At 44.5% G+C, this 22,007-nt stretch overlaps 1 protein-coding gene across 1 annotated transcript in view; it reads right to left on the reverse strand.

Moving 5' to 3' along the window:
- PIK3AP1 (phosphoinositide-3-kinase adaptor protein 1) overlaps positions 1–22,007 on the reverse strand; it is a 110,130-nt gene that overhangs the window by 13,018 nt on the left and 75,105 nt on the right. Inside the window, exons 11-14 of the mRNA XM_036886457.2 lie at positions 19,663–19,728; positions 17,694–17,899; positions 14,496–14,568; positions 7,973–8,128 (exon numbers count right to left, since the gene is read on the reverse strand). Of these exons, the coding sequence (XP_036742352.2) occupies positions 7,973–8,128; positions 14,496–14,568; positions 17,694–17,899; positions 19,663–19,728 (501 nt within the window). The remainder of the gene's footprint in view (positions 1–7,972; positions 8,129–14,495; positions 14,569–17,693; positions 17,900–19,662; positions 19,729–22,007) is intronic.

Consider the following 22,007-nt stretch of genomic DNA (forward strand, 5'->3'; position numbering starts at 1 on the left):
TTCCATCACCCACACATAACACTATTCACTTGACCAGAATGAACTTGGTGTACTTCTCCACACTCCTCACAGTCTATCTCTAACCACAAAGCTAAAACCTCCTCAATCTCCAGTGCTCAGGACAAGGGCTATCGAAACCTTTCCAGATCCTCCCAAACAGAAGTATCCCTCCCACTCATGGGCTCCAATGCCTGGGGGTCCAAGCCTCCCCACATCATTCATCCTGCTTCCTCCCACTTCCTCACAATGATCCACCCAGTCTCATACTGAGGGTCAGCCACCAGGAGGAAGCAAAAAGTTGTCCAGGCACTGGCTCTGGACCCTGGAAATTCACACCCATTAGCTCCCACTGTCCTTTCCCTTGGTGTTCTTAAATATTTTATATGCAGCATTTGGCCTTTAACTTTGGTTCCCTGCTTCATCTATCCTTGCCCTCTCCCCTCTCCAGGCTGATGACCTGCTTGCCCACATCCCCTCTAGACTGCATGTTTGGTAGGAAGCCCTGGGCCCACCCTCCTATCAACTTCACTCTTGCCAGGGGTGAGGAGAACAGTGCCAACCCCTTGCTAGGCTTCTGTCAGCAGGGAAGAAGGATCAGATAACATCTAACTCCTGCTAGTTTTGTGCTTTCTCTTCTCTGTGACAAGCCCCCTGAAGACAGGCTCTGTTTCTTTTTCACCTTTATGTCTCAAGACTGTAGTAGAGCTCAGAATGCACAGAGAAGTCCTTAGTATTTGGTGGATGAATGAACAAGGAAGAAAAAATAACCAAACATAATATGACCCTTAAGAAATTTGGACCAATGGAAGCACAGAGAACCCCTAACAAAAGAACCCCAAGAAGACAACAACAATACATACAACAATTAAAATGACAAAGGTTAAGGATAAGGAGAGAATGCTGAAAGCAGCCAGATAGAGAAAAAAAAGATTATTTATGAGGGAAACTCCATCAGGCTATCAAAAGACTTCTTGGCAGAAACTTTACAGGCCAGAAAAGAGTGGCATAAAATATCCAATGTTTAAAACAGAAGTACCTCAACTAAGAATCCTCTACCCAGCAAGATTATCATTGGAATTTGAAGGAAAGATTAATCATTTCCCAGATAAATGAAGTTTGAAGGAATTTATAACCACAAAACCAGCATTATAGGACTTAGTCCCCATATTAAAGGGACTTCTGTAGAAGAGAATGTTCCTAAGCCTAATGGCTTTTACCAGTGAAAATAAACCCACAGAAAAGATAGCAAACCAATTACTTACCAAGCAAGTACTTAATTAAAACAAAAGTAGTAAAATCAATTACACACAAAATCAGTCATAGGATACACAAGAAGTGCAGATTATGACACCTAATAAATAAAGGTGTGGAAGAAGAAGAAAAAAGAAGTACTTTAAGATTGTGTTTGAAACTGAGCAATCACCAACTTCATATAGACTGTTACATAGTTAGGAAACTATCCTTGAACTTTAGGGTAACCACAAACCTAAAGCCTACAATAGATGCAAAAAAAAATTAAAAAGAGAAATCCAATCATAACACTAAAGAAAACCATCAAATAACAAAAGAAGAGTAAAAGAGAGGAAGAAAGAAACAGAGAGGAACTATAAAAACAACCAGAAAACAATTACTACAGTGGCAATAAGTACATACCTATCAATAATTACCTTAAATGTAAATGTAAATGGACTGAATGCACCAATCCAGACACAAAGTGGTAGAATGGATAAAGAAACAAGACCCATCTATATGCTGCCTAGCAGAGACTCATTTCTTATCCAAAGGCATACACAGACTGAAAGTGAACAGTTGGAAAAAGGTATTTCATGCAAATAATAGGGAGACGAAAGCAGGAGTAGCAGTACTTGTATTACACAAAATAGACTTCAAAACAAAGAAAGTAACAATTGGTGAAGAAGGACATTACATAATGATAAAGGGATCAGTCCAACAAGAAGATATAACCATTATAAATATTTACACACCTACCAGAGGAGCACCTAAAGAAATAAAACAAATACTAACAGAATTACATTGGAAATAGACTGCAGTTCACTCATTTTAGGAGACTTTAACATACCACTCACATCAATAGACAGATCAACTAGACAGAAGATAAGTAAACAAAGGCATTGAACAACACATTAGATCAGATGGACTTAACAGATATCTACAGAACATTTCATCCAAAAGCATCAGGATACACATTTTTCTCAAGTGTATGTGGAACATTTTCCAGAATAGATCACATACTCGGCCACAGAAAGAGCCTCAATAAATTCAAAAAGATTGATGTGTATTGAGCAACTTTTCAGACCACAATGGTATGAAGCTAGAAATAAATTACACAAAGAAAGCAAAAAAGGCTGAAACACATGGTGGCTAAACAACAGGCTCTTAAATGGTCAATGCATCAGTGATCAAATTAAAACAGAGATAAGCAAAAAATGAAGACAAATAAAAACAAAAATACAACAGTCCAAAATTTGTGGGATGCTGCAGAAGTGCTTCTAAGAGGGAAGTACATAGCAATACAGGCCTATGCCAAGAAACAAGAACAATCCCAAATAAACAGCCTAAACTCACCACTAAAGAAACTAGAAAAAGAACAAATGAAGCCCGAAGTTAGTAGAAGGAGAGACATATTAAAGATTGAAGCAGAAATAAATAAAAGAGAGAAGACTAAAATGATAGAAAAAATCAATGAAACAAAAAGCTGGTTCTTTGAGAAACTAAACAAAATAAACAAACCCCTAGCTAGACTCATCAAGAAAAAAAGAGCGAGAACACAAATAAACAAAATCAGAAACAAAAAAGGAATAGTCCCAATAGATACCACAAAAATACAAAGAATTATTAAATAATTCTATGAAAAATATATGCCAATAAATTGGACAACTTAGAAGAAATGGAAAAATTCCTAGAAAAACACAACCTTGCAAAACTGACTGAGGAAGAAACAAAATCTCAACAGAACAATTAACATCAATGAAATTGAGCTGGTATTCAAGTCTAATACAAGATGGCTTCACAGCTGAATTCTACCAAACATTTAAAGAAAAGGTAGAAGAGGAGGGAATACTTCCAAACTCATTCTATGAGGCCAGCATCACTCTAATACCAAAAACCAGACAAAGACAGAACAAAAAAAAGAAAATTTTAGACCAATATCCCTGATTAACACAGATGCAAAAATCCTCAAGAAAATATTAGCAAACCAAACTAAAAAATGTATCAAAAAGATCATCCATCAAGACCTAGTGGGATTGATTCATAGGATGCAAGGATTGTACAATATTCATAAATCAACTAACAATATACCACATAATCAAAGAGGATAAAAACCTCATGATCATCTCAATAGATGCTGAAAAATCATTTGACAAAATTCAACATCCATTCATAATAAAAACTCTCAATAAAATGGATATGGAGGGTACATACCTCAACATAATTAAGGCCATATATGACAAACCCACAGCTAACATCATACTCAATGGCAAAAAGCTGTAAGGTTTTCCTCTAAGACCAGGAACAAGACTAGGATGTCCACTCTCACCACTTCTGTTCAACATAGTACTGGAGGTCCTATCCATGGCAATCAGACAAGATAGAGATAAAAAGCATCCAAGTTGGTAAGGAAAAAGTAAACTGCCACTGTTTGCAGATGACATGATATTACACATAGAAAACCCTAAAAACTTCACAAAAAATACTATTAGAACTTAATAACTGGATTCAGCAAAGTTGCAGAATACAAAATTAAAACACAGAAATCTGCTGCATTCCTACATACTAACAATAAACTAGCAGAGAGAGAAATCAGGAAAACAATCCATTTACAATTGCACCAAAAAGAATAAAATATCTAGGAATAAACCTAACCAAGTATGTGAAAGACCTGTATTCTAAAAACTGTAAGACACTCATGAAAGAAATTAAAGAAGACACCAATAAATGGAAATGTATCCCATGCTCATAGATAGGAAGAATTAATATTATCAAAATGGCCCAAAGCAATTTATAGATTCAATGCAATCCTTATCAAAATACCAATGGCATTTTCAATCAGCTAGAGCAAATAATCCTAAGATTCATATGTAAACCACAAAGACCCAAAATAGTCAAAGCAATCCTGAGAAAGAACAAAGCTGGGGGTATTGCACTCCCTGATTTCAAGCTATACTACAAAGCTACAGTAATCAAAACAGTATGGTACAGGCACAAGAAGAGACCCATAGATCAATGGAAGAGAATAGTGAATCCAGATATAAACCCACACATATTTGGTTAATTAATATATGATAAAGGAGACATGAACATACAATGGGAAAAAGACAGCCTCTTCAGTAATTGGTGTTGGGAAAACTGGACAGATACATGCAAGAGAATGAACCTGGATTACTAACTCCATACACAAAAGTAAACTTGAAATGGATCAACAACCTAAATGTAAGACATGAAACCATAAAACTCTTAAAGAAAACATAGGCAAAATCTCTTGAACATAAGCATGAGCAGTTTTTTCCTGAACACATCTCCTTGGGCAAGGGAAACAAAATAAAAAATGAATAAGTGTGACTACATCAAACTAAAAATCTTCTGTACAGCAAAAGACACCATCAGCAGAACAAAAAGGCACCCTACAGTATGGGAGAATATATTCATAAGTGATTCATCTGATAAGGTTTAACATCCAAAATATATAAATAACTCAGACAAGAAAAACCTCAATACAAGAAAAACAAATAAACTGATTAAAAAATGGGCAGAGGACCTGCACAGACATTTCTCCAAAGAAGAGATACAGATGGTCAACAGGCACATGAAAAGATGCTATACATCACTAATCATCAGGGAAATGCAAATCAAAACCACAATGAGCTATCACCTCACACCAGTAAGAATGGCCACCATCCAAAATACAAGAAATAACAAGTGATGGTGAGGATGTGGAGAAAAGGGAACACTCCTATACTGTTGGTACAAATGTAAATTGGTACAGCCACCATGGAAAGCAGTGTGGAAGTTACTCAAAACACTAAAAATAGAAATACCATATGTCCCACTCCTGGGAATTTGCCTGAAGAAAATAAAATCCCTGATTCAAAATGATATATGCACCCCTGTGTTTTTTGCCACGTTATTTACAATAGCCAAGCAATGAAAGCAACTAAAGTGTCCATCAATAGATGAATGGATAAAGAAGGGGTGGTACATATATACAATGGAGTACTATTAAGCCATAAAAAAAGAAATCCTGCCATCTACAACAACATGGATGGACCTAGAGGATATTATGCTAGGTGAAATAAGCCAGGTGGAGAAAGACAAGTACCATATTATTTCACTTATTTGTGGCACATAAAAGCAAAACAAAACAGAATGAACAAAATAGCAGTAGACTCACAGACACTGAGAACTGACTGGTGGTTACCATGGGGAGGGTTTTTTTTCTGTGGTTCCCAAAAGATGACAGCTACATCATAAAAAAAATAGTGCTGTTTTTAGGGAGTGACTCTGGGGGTTGAGGGGCAATTGGTGGATCAGAGCTGGGCCTCCATCACTCTCTCTCCTTACCCTGGGAACTATTTCTATTTGAAAGGCAGTATGTTCCCATGGTTAAGTGCACAAAAGGCTCTGGATCTGAATCCCAGATCCCCTGCTTACTTGCCACGTGATCCAGGGCCTAACCTCCCTACTGGTCTAAAAAACTCACAGCACTGTTGTACATAATGAATTAGATATATGGAAACATACTTAGCACAGGACCTGCAAGAGTAAGCATCTGCTTAATGGTAGCAGCTATCATCACACCAACAATTTCAAGATAGTAGACTATCCATTAATGACTCCAAGGACTCTCATCGCCCAGTACCCAGGCCTTCGAAAAGCCCCCTTCCTCCCTCCCTCTAGGCTTAGCCATGTGATTAGCTTTGGCCAATATGGCATTAGCAAGTGTGATGCAAGCAGAAGCATGATAAGCATCTGCACACTGGGACTTATCCTCCTGGAATTCTCTCTTTCTGGCTGTTAGTGTAGAGGCCATATGTAGAGAGGCCCAGAATGATGAGAGACTGCCTTGGATATGGTAGCCCAGGCTAAGCTTACAGCTGAATACATTCGCATGAGTGACCCCAACTGACCCCCACGAAGCAGAGATGAACCACCTCCCCTGAGTCCTGCCCAAGTTTAGGATCAGGCATAAATAAATGTTTATATTTCAAGTCACTACATTTGGGGGTGGTTTGTTACATGGCAACAAATAACTGAAATTGTGTAACAGGGACAGGATGCAGTCTATAGCTACGGAATGAAGTAAAATCCATTGATCTGTCATTTCATAACATTTTCTAACTAGGTTGAGCTAGCCCTCCCTGGACAATAAACCACTGTATAAGGTAAGAAGCAAAGTTTATGCTTTCTATTCTGTTCCTACCCCAAGCTAACTCAAAGTAAAACAAACACATAAAAATCTTTTCAAGTGAACCTGAAATGAGTACTTTTACATATGCCTCGTTAAATGTCTGATCCCACGACCCCGGAATACACTGCCTTCACCATGACGGGGCCTGTGCCATTTCTCTTCTGCACTACCTGTCTGACACATCCGCCTGCCCCTTGCCGCCTCTACCACCTGTGACCACTGGCAAAATCTCTTCCACTTTTGACCATGTTAGAATTATCTAAATTGCCTCAAGGGGGGTTTGGATCTCATATTATCCCTGTTATGTAAGGACAGGTTTTCTTCTCTGTCCAGTCGAGGCTTCTCATGTGGTTGTGTGATATGTGTTGGGTCTATTTTGACAGATAATAGTGGCAGGAATGTTCAGCCGAGAGAACTGGGTTCTCCTCCCACCTTTACTTCCCAGTCTCCAAGCCAAAACTCTTCCCTCCTCTGGATTATAAATACCCTGTCTATAAAGTAAGGAGGGAGACTAGTTCAGAGATTTTGGACCTGAGTCGGATGAACAAAATTGTGTGTGCATGTGTGTGTCCTTGTGTATGTGTATTTTTTCTGGGAAGCACATCCAGAGTATGTGTCAGATTACTCTCTGGTTTGTGGTGCTGAAAAGATTAAGCCTGGGTCAGATGACCTTCCTGAGACAATATCCATTTTGGGGTTCTCTGCCTGACATGTAAGGAGATATGAGGCCTGACATTTAGCTTATCTCTCGCTCTTTTACTGCTCTCCTAGCTGTTTTGATAACACTGACATGTATGAAAGAAGGGAAACTCAACCTGTTCAGCTTGTGAAGCCCACGTGCCCAAAGTCAGCCGACACCACCCTGGATACAGAAATGCAGCGCTCAGCTCCTGCCTGTGCATCAGCGTGCATTGTCTGTTGCAGTCAGACCCCTATCAAGCTTTTAAGCCAAAAGGATGACTTCTCCAAATTAGATCTTCAACTTGTCTATTAAGTTGGAATTCTCAAATTTGGGTCCATTGTTTTCTAATGGTTCCAGCTTTGTGCCCTTTCTTTCCCCTTCTGAGGAGGCAGAAATAATAGTGGTTCAGAGCCCTGGCCCTGGGTCCAAACTGCCTGTGTTCAAATCCCAGCTCTACCTCTTATTGGCTATTTAACCTAGAGCAAGGCATGAAGCCTTCAGTCTCCTCCTCAGTGAATGGAGGTGACAGTACCTCTCCCACAGAGGCACTGTGAGCATTAAATCAGAGAATCCATGGAGGAGGCTTAGCATATAGTAAGTGCTCAATAAATGTTAACTAGTATTATTATTAGGTTTTTCTACTTAAAAAAGGGATAGAGTAATAATTATCATGCAGTCTGGCTTCAGAAATATATATGTAAAGGATCTTTGGACCTCTAAAAAAAGCCAAACCTCCCAGGCTAAATGTCCCCCATTTCTTATACCTCCCAACCCCAAATCAAGCTCATAATAGAAAAGGTTCCCAAGACCCCCAGGTGCCAGCTGGAGTCCAGCTGTGAAAGCTCCCCCATCTGCCTGCTCACTTGTCGTGCTGGAGGTACTGTCTGTCTTCCAGTCTCCTCGTCTTAGCTCTGTCCTTGGGGGGAAGACGCTTTTCCTGGGACCACTCTCATAGACTCCAAACTCCACTTTCCCAGGCAGGTGCTGTGAGTGCCGAATTGGGACTGTGATCTCTAAGTCTGGAATTAGAGGAAAAAGGGGTAAGCGTCAAGGCACAGGCTGCCACTTACCAATGTGCTAGGCTGCTCCCTCTTCACCTGCCTCCACCTCACCCTGGAGGGTGCCTGGAGAGGTGGGGGGTGGGGGTAAGAGGGGAACTGAGTAGGTCTCTGCCAAATCCAGCACTGAAACTCCACAGAATCCTGTGTGGCAATCGCTGGTAATAGAAGAGAGGGCTAGAGGAAGGTGAGAAAGGGCAGAGAAACATGTCTGCCTTGGGTACATTTGGAGAGAAGACGTGGTCAGGGAGAGGTTTAGGGCTGCAGCTCTGATGCTGCCAGCTGCAGAACTTGAGTCAGTCCATCTCTCTGAATGATTTCCTTTTCAGATGAGGGGGAATATCATTGATCTTAATAACAGGCATAACTCTGCATCAGGCAGAGGTCGAAGAGCTTCCATATTTCTAGCTCCTTGAACCTCCCAACACCCATGAAAAAATACTACCATCATCATTCCCAATAGATACTAAGGTACAGAGAAGTAGCATGCCTCCATCACACTGCTAGTAAGTGGGGCAGCTGGATTTGAACCCAAGCTCCAAAATCCATGCTCTTAACTACCACTCACACCCCCTTTCAATCCCTTAATAAATGATGGATGATGGATGGGTGGTCTGCAACTGACAGCAACGACTCAGAGAATTAATGAAAGGAGGTCCATTAGGCCTGCTAAAGATTTTGTGACTTCTAAGGCTGATCAGTGGTTTCAGATCCCACAGATTCAGAAAGATAGATTATTCCTTTGTCCTGCAAAGCATTAAACTGATCTCTGTACTGGTTTAGCCCAACCCAGTGGTTGGTCTTTATTCCTCTCTGCATTTCCCTCCCTGGGTTCTGTGAGCAGAAAACAACTCTTGCTGATAAGCAGAACAAAATATCTGTGGGTGCCCTCACCATCTCCCTCCCCAAGGCAGTGTGAAAGCCAGGTGAGCTCCTGCCACAGGGGTCCCCTTGATCCCCGGGCATGCCCAAGCTGAGGGCAGGGCCTCCGGGATGAGGTGTACAGTTGGTTGTACTTTTGCAGACATGAGCTCTTATCTTCGCAGCACAACTTCCTCCTCTGCCTCTCCTCTCCTGGGATGGGTGCGGCAGGAAGTTCAGGGAGTCCAGGGGCAGAGGAGGCGCTGCCTGCCAAAGCCAGAAGCTTGCCAAGAAAAGCAAATGGGGAAACCAGAACAGTGTGAAAGAGCAGGTGCCAAGACAGGGCAGCCATGAATGTGGTAAGCATTCTGCACAGAGAAGATTCAAGGGGGGCACCATCGGTTTGCATGGCACAAGCTGTCCTCACTCGAGAGACTCCAGTTCCAGGTGTAGTATTTGGTCCTTGAATTGAACCAGCCTTCCAGGTCTCTGTGTAACACAGATCTTTTTCACATCCATGGGCTCTCCTGGTTACAATTAGGCAGAGAAGCAGCCATCCAAGCTTGGATGACTTGGGCATAGACTGCCCGGTGTACCTGCACACGGGTACGAGACCATGGTCTTGGAGCCCACACAGGTGTCAGGGCTTTTCTTCCCCTTTGACTTAGCTTTTTAACAACAATCTTATAAAGAGGGGCTCCTGTCTGCTTAATTCACTTCAGTGAGGCAATTTTCTACCCTCAACTAGTTTTATAAGGAAGATACACAGGAAAAAAAATCAGGAGCCAAAAGTTCAAAAAAATCAGGTAGAGCCAGTCTAAATGTCTATAAATCCTGATATTCTTGGAATAAAGGGACAATAATTGCCAGGAATAATAATCATCATTATATTGTATAGTACTTCTCCCAAAGTGCATTCACGTGCATTATTATACCTTGTTTGAACTTAATGATTTCTCGATTAAGTGGATAGTTAGGTGTAGCTATGGATGAGGAAACTGAGGCAAAGGGTGGTTAAATAAAGAAGTTGTCCTGGATCATAAACTGATTCAGTAACGAAGTGGGGATCAGAGCCCAGTTCCTGAGATCCAGTCTCCTCCTCTCTGTCCTGCCCCAGGCTGGCCACAGACACACCCAGAATACAAATATTGATTGTCTTCTCTGTGGGACTGGAGCAGTCAACAAGCCCCAAGTCATGCCAGCCTTCCTCTGGTTTTCTACACCATCAACACTCTGCACCATCCCACTAAGAATAAAACAACTCCCCAAGGCTCAAGAAAGACTGGCAAGCTATTCTGAACAGAATCTTAGTATTTAATTGTCCTTGGTGCTCTAACCCAGATGAGAGAAAAGACATCTTTTCTAAGGCAAAGGAGGTTTCTAAAGAAAAAAAGTCAGTCCTTGAGTTTAGAGTCGGCTCCATTCCTGGAAAAGGTTCCTTTAAGCAGAAACATTTGTCAATACTAATTGGCCTATAGGTCAATATTGCCCTGTGTCAATGGTTTTCAAATGGTGTGTGTGTGTGTGTGTGTGTGTGTGTGTAGCAGAGTCCTTTCCTCTAGTGAAAACAGAAGCTCAATGTGGAGAGCATATGGTTTTTAAAGGAGCTGCAATGGTCCAAACAGAGTTAGTGGCCCCAAACCCTGTCCCAATCCTAATCTGCTCCCCTTGGCCCTCAGTTTCTACTCCCTGCCCCCACAAGCATACATACAGTAACACAGAGGCTCCTCAGTGTGAAATAAGCAATTATGAGTTAGTATGTCACTAAATATATAATCAAATTCAATGAAGTTAAAAAATATACCACATTTACTCAACCATAAGTGATGCCTTCTCTATGGCAGGTGCTCTGATGCCCTTGGGCCACACTGTGTAGTACAAGGTCCAGCTGCCTGAAGCCTCTCCAGTAGCCAAATTACAAGTGCCCTCCCCAGCAGGCCTCAACCAAAGGCATGGAGCTGGTGCATAAAGCCCCAGCTCTCCTGCCCTCAGGAGGGATGAACTCTTCCAGAGCGTTCTCCCCCAACTCCCAGAGTCTCCAGGGAGACAAAGCTCCAGCCTCTACAGAGGTAACTGGTTACCTTTCCTTCCCTCTCACTGCCGCCAGCCTCCATCCCCCCAGCTGTGTCCCTGAGACCATCTCCCACATAAGCTACTTGCTCTCACATCCTTGTCAGGGAAGAAGAAGTTCTGGCAATGGATAGTGGTAATGGCTGCATGATATCGTGAGTGTACTTACTGCCACTGAGCTGTACATTTAGGTCCAATGGTACATTTTATGATATATATTTTTTACCACAATAAAAAACAAAAATGAAGGGAGACTTAAGGTTGTTGGGTAGAACGTTCTCCCCATGTGGATTGCTTATGGTCCCCAGTTGTTCTTGTTCATTGTCAAATTACATATAATTTAATCTTTCAATCATTATGATGTAAGAAAGTAAAAATACTTTACCTTTCCCCCCAAAAAGTTCCTAGTCAGAGGGTCTGCTTCCTCAGGAGTAGTGGAACAGGGAAGCGCAGGCATCTAAACTATGCTCTTTTGGAACAATTCAGACATTGACTATTCTAATTTAGACTATGGACACTGGTGGGTATCACTTATGCTAGGCTGACTAGCCTTGGAGGAACTTTGCATAATGTTTCAAAACCAAGATTCCAGAGCCAGCCCCGGGATGGTGAGTCCCTGCTCAGCGCACACACTCTGGGAGGCCTTGCCTGTGAGGACGCCGGCCTGTGTGCACACAGTTTTTAGAGTGCTTCCATGTGTTAGGCGCTGTGCTAGGCCCTGGCTGTACTCTAACCCATTCAGTCTTTGCAGCAATCCCAGTGGGGTGGGCGCTGTGATTTATGCTGTGCAGATGCGGACTGAGACTCAGTCTGGTTAATTATTGTCCATGGTTCTCAGCTAATTGGGGTGAGCAGGAACTTCACCCCAACTCAGATGGAGTCCTGTACCCCTCTACTCCTCAGCAGTGTCTGTCTTACTTCCATATCTTCAGTGGCCCCAGGAGAGGCCTGAGTGGGTGGGGAAAGGTGTGATGATGCCCAGTAGGCTCAGTTCTGGAGCCCAGGCTGTGGAGCACGCATGACTCGCTCCAACATATCCAGCCTTCAAACACTGCATGTGCCATCAAATCACAGATTTCTCCCTATATGTAAAAGGTTGAAATGTTTCAATTAATCAAGGCTTTTATCTTTGGGTTCATGTGCTCTACCTTTAAAAAAGCACCTCAGCCCTTTTGCCACCTAGATCCCTGTTGTCTGACCCAGGATGACGGCACATCTTAAACCAGATTTTCTACCTTCTCTCCTTTTTCCTTCCTCTAAACAGACAGGAATAGTGGTAACATACGTTTAACATCTAGTTACCCAAGCAGATGTCTTAGCTTGACCACTTTGCCCTTGTGCCATGGTTATAACCTCTTTACTCCTCCTCTCTCAAACAGTCAAAATCATTAATATTCACTAGGTTAGTAACATATGCAAAACACAGTGCTAGGCATTGTGGGACAGGCTGTAGCTGGGAAAACCAGACCTATAAAAAAAAAAAAGACTAACTTAGAAGCTACCAGGTAGTGAAGATCATGACTTACAGGTCTCTGTACCTGGCAGGGTGCCTGGTGCTCAGTAAGTCCTTGTGGAATGAATGAATGGTGTGACCAAACATTTCACGAGAATCAACCATTCCAACAAAGGTGCCCTGAGCCCCCCATTGTACTATGCTACACACTGGTGGTCGGCAGAGCACAAAACAGACACGTTCTCACCCTCGTGGAGCAAGGGGTAGGGAGGGTGAGAACAGAAACATAAAATAATTCCAGTCTACAATATGTGAAAAGAGGGAAAGCAGTGGTACAGGAAGTGAGTCCTGGAGGGCGACTCAGAGAGGGCCTCCATGGGGAGAACTTACAGCCAAACCCTGAAGGACGAAAATAGTGACAAAGATGTGGGAAAAGAGGTGGAGGGGGAAAAGTCCAAAAGTCACAGGAAGCAATGCTCTTGGTTCATTAGAGCAACAAAAGAGAGTCCATTGCGACTAGAGCACGGGAGAGGGGGAAAGTGGGGGATGAGCTCAGGGTCAGATCATGTAGGGCCTTGTATGCCACAGTGAGGAGTGTAATTTTATGCTGTGTGGGATAAGAGCCCCTGGAGGGTTTTGAGTAAGGGATTGGGATGATCTAATTTTTTATCTTTAAAAGGTCACTGGCTACATGGATTAACTGTAGAGGAGGGTTAACTGTAGAGAAATAAGAGTAGATGTGGGGAAATAATTACAGAGGCTCCTGCATTAATCCAGGAAGAAATGGTGGTGGCTTGACTGCAGCTATGGCATGGGAATGGTCAGAAATGATCAGATTTAACATGCATTTTGGTGGCAAAACTTCTGGAAATTACTGATGGTTTGAATGAAAGAACAGTCATAGCAATCAGAGACAGCAAAAGCAAAGAGCCAGATGAAGGGAAGAGACAATAGATTCTACAGATGCTCAAATGGCCTGGAGTGGTCCAGGAAAGCTTCACTGAGAAGGAGCTGCCAGAGCTGGGTCTCATAACCCAGTAGTTTTCATACAGATGAGAAAGACGGGGCATGAGCAAGGTGCCTGTGGCAGGAAGATATTCTATTTGAAGACAGAGGTGCTCCCAGCTTGACTAGGCTCATGGGAAGCCAGGCTGTTGATGGCAGCTGGAGACAGACTATGAAAGCTATGCACACCTAGTTTTTTACTTAATGGGGCCCCATTCAAGATCCAACAGTCTCTGAAAGCCTTTTATTGTCAGCTTCACTTGGTATAAGGCTGGCCAAAGCAGATCTTAGAGGCCCACTGTGCCAGCTGTCCTCAGTGGGAATATGCAGTGTGAGAACTCCTCGCTCAGGGGTAGTGCTGGCACATGGGCAGCACCTGGGGGGGGGGCAGGTCAAGGGGAACAGAGGGCCCTGGTCCTCAGGGTTCACAGTGGGAATTCATGACCCTGCTACTGGACCGCAACTACACATGACAGGGGCCCCGCTACAGCTGAGTCCTAGGCTTCTGAAGCAGCGTGTAGTATAAACACCAATGACACAATGCCCAGCTTCAGGCAGAAACAGACACTATATCAACGGGATTTTCTCCTTTCTCTGCCAAAAAATACATGTCTTCCTAAATGCCAAGGGGAGAGTCAGGTGCCTGGGGAGAAAGTATTATCTTCCACACTGAGTGAGAATATGGAAGGATGCAGGATTCGATCCATTCATTCATTCATTTGCTGACACATCTTATGTGTCAGGTACTAAAATAAACAAGGCGAAGTTGTTGCCTGAAAGGACCTCACAGTCTAGTGGGTAACGCAGATCTGTAAGCAGAGTGACAAGTGTTAGAGAAACAGTCTGCCCACTCAAGCCACTGCAGAAAGGAGAATCAAGGACGACAGGTCACAGCAGAATCTCCCACAGTACACACAGCAGCCTGAGAGGCCGCATTACCTGTCTGCTTTCCTGATTTTTGCTTCTCTCTCTGTCTTCGGGTGATGCTCTCTCTTAGCCGTTTAAGATTTTCCTGCAAAAAAATCAGTTTATTTTAAAAGTATTCACCAGAACTATACCCTCTGGACATTAGAGCTTCCTTCTGATTTTATGCTGTTTACTAAACAGACATATCACATGGCCATAGCTTCTCCAACATGTAAATGAGGCTGAGTGCATTTGGCATCAGCCCCCAGAGAAATCCAAGTACTCTTAGAAGTTGGGCCTGAAGAGATGAGACACCCTTTCCACAACAAATCATCTCTGCTCCTCTCCTGTTCCCAGTTCCTCCCAAGCCTTACAACACACTGCCCTCCTCCATGTATACCCTTTAGCCAAGCCAGTTGCTTACCCACTCACACTGCACACCTTCCTGCCTCTGAGATTGTGTTCTCATACCATTCCTGTCCTTGAGGAATAGCTATTCCTCTCCATGAGTCTGCTCCAGGCCTAGGTCAAGGCCCATCTTCTCGGGTTCAGCCTCCCCAGACTGCTCCAGCCCTTAGTGACAGCACGTGCATCCGTAGCTGGGCCAGGCTGCCTTGCCGTGGTGGCTGCATGTGTGTGTGTGCGTGTGTGCATGTTTTCTCTTCAGAGATACTGTGAACTCTCAGAGGGTAAGAGCCCAGGCCTTGTATCTTTCTGAAATCCTGCAGTCTGGTCTATTGTATTCACTCAATAAATGTTAAATAGTCATGTGAGGGCCAAAATCTGTTGTTATTTTAGTCAATGCAACTACCACTTCAAAGTTAAGTTTCTGAGCATTCTAGGAAAAAAATAACACCCAGGGACTAACATCCAGAGGTGCCCATGAGGGAGCCACAGGTGGCCAGACGGGAAGTGTTGGTTGGGTTATGACTGTAGCCAAGACTGAGCTTGACTCAGGAGGCGGGAGTGGGCTGACAGAGCAGAGGGGCTGGTGGCAAGGAGATCCCCCTGATGACTATGTGGCAGGCCAGGGGCAGGCGACAGATGCCGGCAGGGGAAATGGAATGAAGGGGGCAGATTTAAGAGGAAGAATGTGACAGAGCAAAGCTAGTCAAGACAAGCAGCTGGGGGGAGTGTGAAGAGAGCCCAAGGGAGTCTGAAGTTTGAACCTCAGCATCTGGAAGGTAACAGTACAGGGAGAAGGTAACAGTACAGAAACAGGGAGTCAGGAAAGGGAAGCAGCCTCGAGGGACAGTTTGTCATCAGACATGCTGCAGGTGTAGCCACCTGAGGGGCACATGCCCAGTGGGTGGCTGAACAGGTGGAACTGCAGGCACAGACTCAAGAGACCCCTGCACAGAGAAGGACTGAAGGGAACCTGAGTGGAGCCCACTCACGGGAGGGGGAGTGAAAGAGACAGAGGGGTGGACAGAGGCACGGAGGAAGAGGATGATGGGGCAGCCCCAGGAGCAGGCTTCACACCCATCAATCTCTGGCTGGGGACACTCCAGAAGTGCCAAGCAGCTGTCGGGGCACAGAATAGTGTCTGCTCCCATGGGCTGGGATTCTCTCCATGTTAAATATGAACCTCAGTTGTCTGCTGCACCCAAGAGTTCTGGCAGGTCTGTGGGAGTGGAAGAAGCTTCTTGGATGCCGATATAGAAAGACAACTAACATTTTTTATGTATTTACTATATGCCAGGCTTTTACATGGTTTACATCATCCCATCCTCTCCCTTCGCATTTCAGAGATGGGAACAGATGCATAAGGAGGCCAAGGTCAGTCAACCCTGAGTGACAGAGCTGGCTGCCTGGTTCCAGAGCCCTGTCTGCTCTAAACTACTATGCCATGTGGGCACATGACTTGGCAAGGAGAAAGCAAGACACTGTTTGCTCGGGACCAGCCTGATCGCAGCAGGGCTGCAGCCTCGCTGGGTCTCCTGAACGAGGAGGGCCCTGGGTCTTTCTGTTCAGCACTGCAGAGTGCCTTGGGTCCTACACACCCCAAAGGGAGGGAGGCAGGCTGGCAGAGTGGGTGGCCCTGTTCTAGGTGGCATGAGGAAGGCAGAAAGTCATGTGACTCCTGAGTGAGAAAAGTCTCATTTGACTCCTGAGTCCACCTCTTCCCCTCTCTGAGCCTCTGTTTTCTATAAAGTGGGAGCAATGACACTTATCCCACATGCATGCTGGGAGGAGCAGAAGAGATTAGGTCCATTCAATACTTAGCACAGTGCCTAGCAGGCTGGTGTCAGAGCTGGACAAACGCTGCCTTATAACTCACTTCCTGCTTCTCACGACCTAACCCACTCCGAGGAGCCACGACTCCCATTTCAGCACCAGGTGGGTGCTGCTCCTTCCACAGCACGTGTGTCTGGCCCCATGAGAACAGTGGCAAGAACACACATGGTCAGGGAAGCGTGATGGGTGGGGGGAGAGAAAAAGCAGCCACTCTCATCCCAGCTCATTACTCACTAGGTAAGGGGTCCTGGACATGTCCCCTGAGTCCCTGGGCCCCATCTCCTCTGCTTCATATGAAGGAATTGGACTAGGGATATACTTCCAAAGGTCCAGTTTGAGTCCTTTTGATTGCTTTAAATCACACATGGATTACATGCACAGAGTTATATATTCTCATACAAATAGCGAGAGTCTCCTCTGACAGCCTAACCTTCAATCACTGTCCCCTCCCAAGTGGTAACCCTTGGGATGGACGTGGGGTAGGCTTTCCTGAGCTTTGCCTTTGCATGCAGGCCGACAGAGTTCGTGTGTGTGTGAGTGTGTTTCATCTGAGGTGGTTTTATGTCTGTGACTTGTTTTTTTTACTTAACATATTTCCTGGGAACTGTCCAAGTTCTCTTTTAGTTCTAAGTGTAATGGTTCTGTGGGAGTGTTGGCACTACAAGGAGAGAGAGGGACTCTAAAAAAGAAAAGCTGGAAAGCAAAAGTATAGAACCACATGCAGAGGGAAACACAGAATTAGGGTTTACAGTTGAGTCTTTGTTCCTGATCTCTAGCCTCACAATGGCCAGAAAGCCATCCAGCTCTTGGCCAGGGTGCTGTGCAGTTACAGATTAAAGGTGACAGATATACATGCACACTGATTCACAGTGACACTCAAACAAATGTTCCCAGATCCAGCCACAGGTGCTCAGGTACAGCTGCAGACCCAGCCCTCCACTACTGTCCAATGGAGAAACAGACATGAAACTAATTCCATTCAGAGTCAGTTACCTGCTGGAAGCGAAAGGACTCAGACCGCTTCTTCTGGTTGAGCTGCCACTCTTTGAAGTGGAGCACGGCCTCGTCCACGTTGACAATGCCCAGCTTCACCTGCTCCTGGAGGGTAATTAGCTGCCGCTGGCCTGGTGTTTTCATTCCAGCAAAAGGGTCATATATACTCGACTGGGGCCTGTCCCTCCATGGTCTGACGGGAGGTTCTGGAAAAGATGGCATAATTCAGTGAGACAGCTCCCCACCTGGGGAAGGTTGGCCAGATAAGTGGGGTTAACAAGGCTGTCACAGGCTCAAGAGGATGTGTCTCAAAAGAACAATTACATGTAGAACCAATAGGGAGGACCTGTGACATGGAATCAGAGAGAGGGAAGCAGCCAATAATTTCAAAGCCTGTACACTAAAGTAGATAAGGCCATAGCATTTTAGGGAGGTACACCACCTACTGAATAAGTCAATAGAATCCCCTAAGCCTGAATTATTGAGAAGCCTTTAGACCAGCATTTCCCAACCAAGGCACTAGGACATTTTGGACTGGATAATTTTTGTTGGGAGCTGTCTTGTCCACCGTAGGATGTTTAGCCGCATCCCTGGCCTCTAACCATGCCAATAGCAACCCCTTTCTCAGTTGTGAGCATCTGATGGGGTATCACTCTCAGTTGAAAACTACTTCTTTAGACTAAATCCACTCCTAGAAGAGAATATTCAGGGAAGTCTAGCTAGGGTGCTTCTCCCAGGATCACTCCCAGCCCTCTGCAACCTCCCTGCCTCCAAGCAACATGGAGCACACTGACTGTGGACCAGGGGCATGAAATGCCTGAGGGAACTGGAATGTCACTGGAATCATGAACCAGGTCCAGTGTCACCAGGTATAAATTAGGTGCTGGGTCCCAACTGGCTTTCCTTGGGTTGTTCTTATGCCAGCCTCCCTCCACATTACAAATTCATAGGTCTCTGCTTTGGAGATTCTAGGGAAATATGAAGTCAACTCCCTTTTCTCCCTCCAGGCTGTGACTCCACTAAGTTCTATGAGCTACTTGCAGAGGCAATGGGGTCACTAAGGCATGTGAGACAAACTGACATTTTACATGTAGGGCTGTCTTTGATTCTAAATTTCTCTAGCAGGGCCCCACTTGGGCACTGTGCTTCAGGGAGCTGGCAGGGACAAGAGGGCGTCGCCAGGGAGTACTGAAGCCACAAAGCCTCAAAGAAATATATTTATCACTCTTCCCAGCCACCCCCTCATCTGTCTACACACAAGCACATACCCTTCTCCCAGGTTTGCCCCCTTCAAGGCTGTTTTAATTGTATTGGGAGATGAAGTGTGCGGGAGAAAACAAAACCCGCAAGGCAACCAGTTCCAACCTCCTCCTACCAAAGTATCTTCTCCTGCTTCGCATGCTTAGATGGTGTCACGGCTCCTTTTCAAAACAATCATCAGTGGCACGATACTGAATGCCTCTGGTTAACACAAGAAAACCAAGAAAAAAAGAGTACTAATCTCTTCAAACTTCCTTACAAAGTTTTTTGAAAAAAAAAAAAAAGAAAAGAAAAATGTTACCCAGTGGCAAGCTAAAGGTCTCTTAAATAAAAGTTCAATTAAAGTAGTACAGATAGGGTAAGTAAATAGCCTGGTAGGGCTCTATCAGTAAGTAAAGATTGGGTGCTGGGCCACCCATTTTCATCCTGTTGGCAGCAATCTCAATGTTTGAATTGTACTTTGGTATGTTGTTACAGACACGTTCTAGGGTGTCAATATCCGTGGTGTGACCGGTCTGCAGAGCACTCCAGGGCACCAGTCTCTCCTCCTCTCCCTGTACCATCAGCACAGCTCCACCTAAGATATCTCGGGACCTCTCTGTTTTTCAACACTAAAAAGTTGTTACCCTTGGAAATCACTGAGGCATGAACACTTCTACCACCCGGAAGTGTAGGTCATGCAACAGGAAGCCGAGGACATGTGCCTTACCTTTCCTGATGCTCTCTGAGGAAACATAAAAATTCCCAGGCCGCTCTTGACTTTTCTCTGCAAAAACTATGAGATAAAGAATATTCCAGGTAAAAGCCAAATCAGATCTCTTTCTAAAGGGCTTTATAATATTGTACACATTTACAAACAACAACTACCAAAATCTTGTACAGAAAAACTTAATTGACGATAGCTCACACCTTGGATTGCTATATACAGTTCTATAAATTAAAACTCTAGTAGGAGGCAACAAATGAGCAGAAGCTGTGGGGATTGTGAAATGAAGACAGATCAAACAGACGAGGTCTCAAAACCAGAAAGACAAAGGCAGCTGGAGCATATGACTGGTGTTTATAAGATCACTGAAGAAAAGGGTGATGTGAACAGGACGTGCGCTGGCTCCGGGAATACCTGAAGCTAGCCTTGGAACCCGTGAAGCTTGAAAATGAAAGCAAGTGCCACTTAATATGTCAACAAGCGCCGATCGGCAGAACACGGGATGGTGGGACAGGTAAAAATGTGTGCACAGCTCCAAAGGGACTTTGGTGAAATCACTCACGAGACAGAGACCCATAACAGCTAATAGGGAAAACCGGGAAGTGACAAATGTTCACTCAGTGGTAGGACTGCAGAGTGAATCTCTCAGCTCTGGGCTAGATTCCCAGAAATCAAATCCTGGCTCTGCCTCTAATGAGCCATCTGATCGTGGACAAGGGGCTTGAACTCCCCTTGCCTCGGTTTTCTGATCCGTAGAATGAGGAACATGACAGTACCTTCCTCACTGGGACATGAGTTAATACAGGGAAAGTGCTTAGAGCAGTGCCTGCCACTTGTGAGCACTCAGGGGCAGCCTGGGTCATCATTACTCACATCTGAACCTTGATATGGACACCGACAGACCAGCAATGCCTTGGCACGCTAGTTAACACAGGTGATGTCAGTAGAGCGTGTATTATTTCATCTGGACCTCACAACACAGCTCTGGTAGAGTATTATTTTGTATTATTCTGATGTCTGGACGCATATATACATATACTATTACGATACCTATTTTATAGATGAAGAATTCAAAGCTAAAGAGGGTAAATGACTTACCCAATGTCCCATGATGTACAACTGGAAAATGGAAGAGCTGGGATGTGAACCCAGAACTTCTGACCTCCAAAGAACTGCCCCTTTTGTCATCTCCTGCCTCTCTCCTTCCCTCTGCTTCCCCATAGTTTTCCAGCAGGTCCATCACCAGGGCTCTTAAGGAATCACCTGTGCCCCTGTCCCAACTGCCTCCCCACAATGAGCCATGCCATCAATACCCTCTCTTCCCCCTCTGCCACTTAGGCATTATCAACATATGTTTGTATGTTTCCTCCTTTGGGTTCCCTTAGAAGCAGACCCAGGGACAAGGATCCAGGTACAAATAACCTTATGTGAGAGGTGTTAGAGGTGACAGCAAAGCGGATAAAGCAATAAATGGTGGGCTATCCTGCAAATTAGCACGATTGGCAAGCAGGGGAGGTCTGGAAAGAATGTAGAACATGTGCCACAGAATCCCCCCAGTGGAGGAGCAAGTAAGCTGGGATACTCGGCCACCAGCCCCCATCAGTCATTGGTTGAGGGCTGCTTCCAAGGGTGTTGATACCCCAACTCTTTCAGCCTGTCTGGCAAGAGAGCAGCAGGAGTACCAGTTGCCAGAAGAAGCGGTCAGGCTAAGAGACACAGGCCTTGCCAGGCAGGACCCAGCCAGTGGGCACAGAATGTAAAGAGCTAGTGGGTTGTGGGCAGGGCACCAATAATGTCTGCTACACGTGCCAAGAACGATGTTACCCAAGGGGATGGCAAACCATGAACAGTGACAGCACCTGGCACTGCCTAGTACCCCTTCACGGTATTTTTACCCAATTTAGGGTTACTGGTTTTAACAAATCAAAACCAAAAAAAAGAGTGCAATATTTAAGACATACTTACGCTAAAAAAAGATTTGCTGATTTGTCTGAAATTTGTATTTAAGTGAGCATCCTGTACTCAATCTGACAACCCCAGGTCAATTACCTGGGGCTATGGTTGGCAGCTACCTTCCCCAGTTTAAGGTCTCCTTTTGTCACACTTTCCACAGCCTGCTTGTACTACTGAAAATGGAATGGAGGTCAGGCACACAGATCTGGCATTTCTTACAGTACCTGTAGTCATGTTAATACAATCAAGTCCTGAGAGACAGTGAAACTGAGAGTGCCATCAGTCTCCAACTGATGGCCCAGGGACCATTATGAAGAATTCAAAACCCAATTCTCACCAATTTTTATTAATGTAGGTAAGTGGATAGCCTAGCAGAGGGGCTGAAAGCCAGGGTT

This window comes from Manis pentadactyla, chromosome 8 (assembly GCF_030020395.1).
Source record: "Manis pentadactyla isolate mManPen7 chromosome 8, mManPen7.hap1, whole genome shotgun sequence".
Classification (NCBI taxonomy): Eukaryota; Metazoa; Chordata; class Mammalia; order Pholidota; family Manidae; genus Manis; species Manis pentadactyla.